This window comes from Lycium barbarum, chromosome 11 (genome assembly GCF_019175385.1).
Source record: "Lycium barbarum isolate Lr01 chromosome 11, ASM1917538v2, whole genome shotgun sequence".
Lineage (NCBI taxonomy): Eukaryota > Viridiplantae > Streptophyta > Magnoliopsida > Solanales > Solanaceae > Lycium > Lycium barbarum.
In genome coordinates this window covers 120,624,745-120,633,217 of record NC_083347.1, presented here as the reverse complement: position 1 = coordinate 120,633,217, position 8,473 = coordinate 120,624,745, and the positions used below count along the sequence as shown (strand labels likewise).

The 8,473-nt window shown below is 33.4% G+C and overlaps 1 protein-coding gene across 1 annotated transcript; it reads right to left on the bottom strand.

Moving 5' to 3' along the window:
- Window positions 1-3,128: 3,128 nt before the first annotated feature.
- Window positions 3,129-7,674, bottom strand: LOC132618806 (GDSL esterase/lipase At5g45910-like). The gene is made up of 5 exons (XM_060333813.1): window positions 7,317-7,674; window positions 6,170-6,388; window positions 5,348-5,496; window positions 4,285-4,558; window positions 3,129-3,722 (listed from the first exon to the last, which is right to left on the bottom strand). The coding sequence occupies exons 1-5, from the start codon at window positions 7,558-7,560 to the stop codon at window positions 3,493-3,495; spliced, it is 1,116 nt and encodes a 371-aa protein (XP_060189796.1). The 5' UTR covers window positions 7,561-7,674; the 3' UTR covers window positions 3,129-3,492.
- Between the last annotated feature and the right edge of the window lie 799 nt (window positions 7,675-8,473).

The following is an 8,473-nucleotide window of genomic DNA, read 5'->3' as shown; positions in this document are numbered from 1 at the left end:
TCGTAGTTCCTTGGGTTTAGCTGGTTATTATAGAAGATTCGTAGAGGGTTTCTCTTCTCTTTCATCATCATTCACAAAGCCGACTCAGAAGGCAGACAGATGCTTGCGAGCAAAGTTTCCAAGAGTTGAAGAATGGATTGACATCGACACCAGTTCTAACATTACCAGAAGGTTCAGAGGGCTATTCAGTGTATCGTGACGCTTCAGCTGTCGGGTTGGGATGTGTTGCGATGCAGCACGGTAAGGTAATTATTTATGCTTTGAGGCAGTTAAGGAAGCAAAAAAAGAACTATCCCACCCATGATCTAGAGTTAGCAGCAGTTGTGCACGTAATTAAGATTTGGAGGCAATATCTATATGGTGTACATGTTGATATCTTTACAGATCATAAGAGCCTTCAGTATATCTTCAAGCAGAAGGAGCTGAACTTGTGACGGAGGCGATGGCTAGAGTTGCTGAAAGATTATAATGTTGATATCTTATATCAACCAGGGAAGGCTAATGTTGTAGCTGATACCCTCAGTCGCAGATCCATGGGCAGTTTATCGTATTTAGGTGTCACGCCCCGAACCATGGCATGGGCGTAACACGCCACTTGATGCCTTGCTGCATGTGACTGAGCGAAGTACATGGTTTGCTGAATCAACATGGGATATGAACTGATGCGGAGTAAACATGGATTATCATAATAGTAATGAAAATACTTGTTTATAACATGATGCGGAAATAGTCTGAATAAAACATAATAAGTACTAAGCCAACAATGGATATACGACTTTGAACATCTGACATGACATGTTAAACCAGTCTATGAAACCTCTGACATGAATCTGATTTCTAAACTATCCATCGAGACAAGACCCTCGGCATACCTTATTGCATAACGTGACATGGAAACAAAATAAAGATAACACCCCGAATAAGATGGGGCTCACCAAAGGCTGATACGAGCGATATCCTAGAAAACTGGTATGTCGTCCTATAAATCCATACCTACATCGTGAAACGCAGGTCCCAGACAATAAAAGGGACGTCAGTATGTTTGAATTGTACTGATATGTAAAGCATTTAAGTGAATAAGCATGGCACATGAAATAACAATGGTAATTGCTGAAACTAAAATTGTAAGCTGAACCTGAACATGAGTATCATCTGTCATGAATATATATATATATATATATATATATATATATATAAACTAAAACTATAAGATGAGCCTCATGACCAGGTTCAGCTTACAGTTAATGAGAAAAGTATCTGTGGGAGGGCATTAGTGTAACCAACATGTAACCACCACGTTAACACGTGGCGTCTGATCTCTGCCCGATCAACTAAGTCATTTGATACCTTGCCGGGGTATGAGACATGAACATGACATGAATGGATCCAAATCCCTCAATGGGAAACATGAAGAAATCGTCCTAATTGGGCGGAGAGATCCTTATCCTACGATGGCATACGTAGTTTCAGGCTATCTGAACCTTCTCGGTAATCTGTGCAACTCTCAAAAACATGAACATGAATATAGTTGGCTTAGAAGCCCATGGCTTAAAAATGGTTTGTGAAAGATGGAAATATTTATGTGATCCAAAAGTTTTATCTTTTTATTCAAATTCCAAATTGCACTTGGCTGATCTTGCGCACATTGTCAGCCCCAAATCCGAATAAAGAAAGAGAGTTTGTGATAAGCTGACAATCAACATAAAACAAATCAATTAATGATGTATCTTCACTGTACACAATATTACGTTCTTATATAAAAATTTGTAATAATTGACACTAGATATACACGTAAAACAAACATGCCTATTGACTAATAAATCAAATAATTGTAAACTTAATAAAAGAAGCTACATTTGCATATGAAGAACAATTACAAGATTACTTTCAATATTGTAATAGTTGGTGTTTATATGTTACAATTCCAAGTTGCTTACACAACTGATCGACCTACCCAAGTATAACTGTACAATATTTTTTTTCAAGATTAATCTCTAAAATATTGGACAGTTATATACAATCCCTTATAGTATGCTATTGGTCTGATAATCCCTTATTACTTGATCCATCAAATGAACAAATTCCATTCATTTGAGGAATTGTGTATGGACCTTGTAATAATCCGTTAGCTATTAATTTGCATGCTGCCTCTGTGAAGTGTACACCATCCCAACTAACCTATGAAGAAGGGTTATCACAAACATTTGATGATGGTGAACCACATTTTTTATTTAAGTCATAATTGTATGGACCACCTCCTCCGCAACATGCTACAATAGAGCTTGAAAAACCTACACCATCATAAATAAAAAATAAAAAATGACATCAATGAACTTCCAAATTAATTTTATTTTCATTATGGAGACAATGATCGTGTTAATTTTGCATATACTGATAGTACAAAAGTTATATTATCTACACCTTAAAGCTAACTATAGATAACCAGTCACGATAGTAAAACATGAAGAAAGTGATTTTACACGATACAACTTTGCTTAGTCATCCAACCGTATCAGAAATGAGTGTTGAGGCCGCGAAAGAATGCCGAGCTGAAGTGGTTATTGTTCTAGCAATCCAAAAGAGAGTAGAGATGTTGTTAATGCATGCAAGAAATCTGGAATTCCTGCCTTTGATCCTATTTGGGATTCTTGATACTTGGAATTCGATTCCTTTTAAGTCATAAACTACTTCCTTTATATTCATCTTTATTAAATTAAATATCCTAACATAACTAGATTTAAATTGTGGACCATGATATTCAGTGAAGGATAGAAATTTCGCTAAAGGTATTTAAGAATGCCCAGATTCATATATATGAACAAACAAAAAGTATAATGTGTTGGGATTGAAATAACAAGGCAGCATGCAGAAGGTAGCAATTTGCAAACATACCTTGAACGACGATAAATTAGACAACAAAGAGAACTATATTAAAAGATGTATTTAATATGGTTTTGACAAGACTTTTTAACCCTAGAAGACTGCATTGTGGATGCTATTGTGTTATTATACGAAGGAAATATCCTCAATTTATAGAAGTCCAAAGCCTTTTCCTACAAGAAATGATCAGTTTACCTTTTAGAAGTAAAACAACAAGGGATAACTGCAGGCAATGCTTTTGGGTGATCTAGTTTACAAAACAGCCAGCAAATGTATAGTTTTTGTTTATTTATACCTAAATATACATATACCATACATTTATGATACAAATGATATACATATCAATGTATATTGGGCTTCCCTCAGTAATTATAAGTTTGGCCGAAGGGACATAAACGAAAGAATCCCAAATAATTGACAAACAAACAAAGAGTTTAATTCATTACTACAAACACTTATTTCTCACGGAATTTTCGACAGAATCCATAGGAAATGTGCTCGTCGAGAACTGCTTTGACAAAGTCTTGTCAAAAATCCCAGATTACCGGTGATGGTCCGATGGGAATGCAAAATCTGCCTATTATTATGACAAACAATGAGAACTAAGTGCGTCTAAATTTGTTTGATGGGAGGAAATGTGAGAGGTGGTGAAGTGAATGGGCCACTGAGCAATCCCTTGGCTATGTGATGATAAGATGTCTCTGTTAAGTGAATTCCATCCCAATTTACAAAACTTGAAGAGTCCAAACATGCCTTAGAGCCAATATGACCACATCTTGCTGAATAGTTGAAGTTGTAAGGACCCCCACCTCCACAACATGCTACAAATGTATTGGAAAATCCTGTAATATATGGAATGCATATACACAAAATTAGCAGTTAATTTAAACAAATTGCGGATAAAATTACAACATGCTTCTATTCATGCTTCAATAGCAGTTGAGTTAATGAAGCGAAGATGTGTCAAGAAAAATTGAACATTATTCGAGTATTTCGAAGATAATTTACAAGATTTTGTATTTGAGCCTTAATTTTGGCAATATCTCTATATACACTGCTATATAGTATGTATATTTGTGTGTGTGCGCGTGTAAACATTAAAGAAAAAATCATCTTCGGGTTTCCAAGTTAGCTAGGTTAACAATTTAAAAAAAATGGAGTGAAGAAGGAAGAAGGATAAGTTCTGCGAATAGGTTAAATATGCTTTGTCAGATATTACAAGAATTAAAATAAAAAAATACCAATGACTAGCAGACCAAAAGATGCTATTACCCTTTTTTTAAAAACAAAAAAGCTTGATGTACAGTCAAACAAGTTCACATAAAATGAAACAAAGGAAGTATTGATTAACAAGTATTAGGTAATTTGTTGAAAACAAGAGCCGAAAGTTGAACAGAAACTTACCATAATGCTTTGGAGCATGAAACAATCTCTTGGCAGCTCCATAATAGTCAGCATAGATGATCTTTGCATGAGGATATTTTTTTCTTAAACTCTCAATTGCTAGTTTTAGCTTAGCATTGTGATATTTGGAGAAGGCATTGTAAGCTTTTAAACATCCATTTTTATCATATGCAGCTTTGTTTGGAGTGCCAAATAAGGTCAAGTACACTGCTGAGCAACCAATTGGCAAATTCCCAGGCACTATCAGTTCAACTGCTCCTTCCTCTATCAATACCTAAGAGCAAATTATGAAGGGAAATAGTTAATACTTCCTATGTCCCAATTTATTTTGAAGAGGTTCAGAGTACGAGGTCAAAATATTTTAACTCGTTGATTATGAATTTGGGTTAATTTCTCAAATATATTTGAAAATTTTTCTCAAATATATTTGAAAACTACACAAAAAATGCTACAAGTCGACATAGCTAATGATTCAAAATATTTTTCTTAAAAAAAGTTTGAGAAAATTATTATCAAAGAAAAAGTTGTTCGATTGAAATAAGACAGAGAGTAACTATTTTCAAGAATGATTTGCTTGATATTACTTCAGTCACAATTCCATTATAGCTTTTCACGCTTGGCATGGAGAGTCAAAATGATATTCACTACTTTTCGACATATCATATTACTCCCTCCTTCCATATTAGTTGATCACATTACTGAAAATATCCGTTCCAAAATATTTATTAATTTACAAAACCAAGATAGAGTTCATTAAGTTTTTCCTATTTTGTCCTTGACATTGATTATAGTGCAATTTATTGAAGAGCGATAAGAGTAATATAATACACTTTTATTTATGATTTCTTAGAAGACGTGTAAAGAGAAAAATGGACAAGTAATATGGGACTGAGAGTATGTCGCAGCATGACTGCATATAAGAATTGGCTTATTTTTTTAATGTGGTGGTCTAATTTAGAAAGAACTATTCATGGAAATCCAAATGCACCCTACATTAATTGCAAACTATATGTACCAAAAAAATGAGAATATGAGAAATTTACTATATGGAGTCAAAGCTTACACTTGTTGCTTTACTAATGGTTTCAACTACTGCTGGTACAAGAGCTTTAAGTTGTTTAATGCTTCCACCAAGAAAGTAGGGATAGTTATAGTCATTCCCTCCAATTTCTCCAACTATGAAGAGTGATTGTTTCAAGTATTCTCTACAATCTGCAAACCAAAAAAATATATAAAATATGAAATAAAGATTTAAAAAAAAACACACAAACACACACAAAGGGAAAGGAAGAAAAACTACGTTCTTGGTTGAAAATTCCAAAAATAGAGTTTGCATGTAGTTTTTGAGTTTCTTGGAAACTTTGCTTGCATTTAGTACTCTATCTCATTTTATCGTGTAATATGCTTTTTTAGTATGCCCTCAATAAAATAATATTTTTTCTCTTTGAAAACTATTTAGTTTTAGTATCCTATTTTATTCTTAATGACATGAATTATGGAGACTCTCACCATTACTCATTTAAAATGACAAATATCTACAACTTTTACCACCACTCATTTAAAATAATACTTGATACTTAGCATATATTCGACTTATATGTTAAATAGAAAATTCATTTTTTATAATTTCGTACTCAATGGCGGAGTTGTAGGTCTGGAAGCATTCTGCAGAATCTAATAATTTTGGCTTAAATTTTGTATTTGTACTTAAAAATAAACTTAATATATATAAATAATTTATCCAGAACCTATTAAGCTATCTTTTCTAAAATTCAAAATCCTTGCTCCGTTTTTATCCGTACTTAATCAAATACCGTCACATAAAATAGGACGGATAGCGTAGACAACACATGATGGTAAATTAAAAAGGTGATGATTACCATACCTTTTTTGGTGGCACAAATGTTAGCCTTCACTTCTTGGAACCATCCCAACTGGTCAGTTAAAGACATGTTTGTCCATAAAGTTGTAATATTCTTACTATAGAAATACTTAGCAGCAATTGCAGTAGATCCAGCAATAGCAAAATTCACTCCATGTTCAGCTTTTACGCCTTTTTTCAGTGCCAAATAGGGTGGAAGTAATGGCAATCCATATGCCTCCGCTACATATAGTAATAAATATAATGAGAACAAATTAAATGTCATTATTTTTTAACCTGTGGTCGAGCCACCAAATTTAACAGATGATCAAAGGAATATGCAAAAATGTTAGATATGGATTTGGACTTGTTATCTAAATCAAAACTTTGGGTGATATTTAAAACTAAAATTAGGAGATTCCCATATATCAAATATGGGATTTGAACATGTGATCTAAAGCAGCATTTGACCCCCTTTATCATTTCACTGGATTTTTCATTATATCAAGAAGATTAAATACATTAATTATAAAAAAAGAAGAAGTCAAATTGGCCCTATTTGCGTAGTACATTTTTTTTTAATAAATTCCATTTCAACCACTTAGTTCCGGTGGTCAAAGGGATTCAAGAATTTATAAATACAGTATACAAAAAAAAAAAAAAAAAATTGACAAAGAGGATTCTATTAAACCCCTGGATCACGTAGCTCCACCATGCAGTGGCGGACCCAGAATTTTGAATTCGGGGGTGCTGGACCCAGAAATTTTGAGTTCGGGGGTGCTCTATTAACTATTTATATCTGTTTTCTTTATATTTTCTATACAGCTATACACTCCGTGACTGAGTTTAATGGGTGCTGGAGCACCCAAAATTTGCACATGGGTCCGCCACTGCCACCATGTTTCGAACATTTTTGAACAAATATTGAAATAATCATAACATTTATAATAGAGTTTAAGTTATGTATACCGTAAGTATAAGCATTTTTTATAATATTAGTTTATCCAAAGAATATTTACGTGTAAGCCTTCTTAAAATATGGGATGTCTAATCTTGAAACGAAAACAGATTACTTGCTATAATATATAAAAGACCTGATAGTAAAAAAATTATTTACAATGTCGATATATATATAACTTATATAAACTCATAATAATAAAAGAAACATTACCGAAAAAGTCAACTATGAGTCGTCCATTTGAGCATCTGCCAGTGGGATGCTTGAAGAAAGTTTCTCCATAAGGGAGTTTTCCAATGGCCGGAAAAGCTGAGGCGTCCAAAATGAGGAAGTTTCCGGTGTCGGCAAGTGAGTCACCAAAGCTAAATATTGCATTGTAAGTTTGGGAGTTGGATGAAACTGAGCTCAAAAAATAACAGGCAATTATCAAGAAGATACTTTTCATGAAGATAGACATGTTTATCACTTAGCACAGAATAGTACAAAGCTCTTTCTTGTTTAACTTTACTATTACTACTATTAATAGGAGAGAACAGTCTAGTTTTTGTTGGCCTCAAAGGAATAGTTTAAAGTTAGATAACAGTGTTTGACCGGATACAGAGTTTTTTTTAAAAAATTAGTTAGACATTTATTGATGTGGCAAGAAATCATCTCATTAGAAGTAAAATAGGTATTTTAAAGTTAAACTGTTTATGAATATGAAAATATCACATTTTTTTAGGATAGGCTGAATGTGAAAGTGTGTCGCATACATTAGGATAGAAGGAATACTTGTCTTTGGCTCTGAGGAGTACTTACTGTTGTATGTTTCGGAGTAAAGGTCATACTACTGTTTCTGTTTCAATTTATGTCAATATGTTTGATTAGCGACGGGATTTAAAAAAGAAACGAAGACTTTTGAAACTAGTGATATTAACATGTCTTATTAATTGTGTGGCAATAAGACTTTTGATACTTGTGGGCTTAAATATTTCACAAGTCTATACACTAAGGGGTTGTTTGGTATGATGGATAAGAAAAAATAGTCCTGGGATAATACCGCCTTATCTCTTGTTTACTAATCCTGGGATAAGTTATCCCAGGATAAAAAATAATACCGGGATAAGCTATCCCTTGCAGAGGGTGGAATAACAATCTCAGGATTAATTATCCCAAGACAAAACAATGAAAATGACAAAAACAACTTTGAAGTCCCTCAAAACCCTTTTTCTACTAAATAAGGTGGGGATGTTTTTGTAAACAGACAATTTTTTTCTTAGAAATTATGCAATCATATTACTTTTAATACAACAAACCAAACAATCAATAAAAAATAATAACAGGATAACTAATCCCAGCATAACTTGTCTTCAAACCAAATAACTTAACAG

Excerpts from the sequence above, each read along its gene's own strand:
- LOC132618806 (XM_060333813.1), bottom strand. The coding sequence starts at position 7,560 with ATGTCTATCTTCATGAAAAGTATCTTCTTGATAATTGCCTGTTATTTT. Across the intron at positions 5,497-6,169 it reads CATTTGTGCCACCAAAAAAG|ATTGTAGAGAATACTTGAAA; the intron begins GTATGGTAATCA and ends TTTGGTTTGCAG. Across the intron at positions 4,559-5,347 it reads CCATTAGTAAAGCAACAAGT|GTATTGATAGAGGAAGGAGC; the intron begins GTAAGCTTTGAC and ends ATTTGCTCTTAG.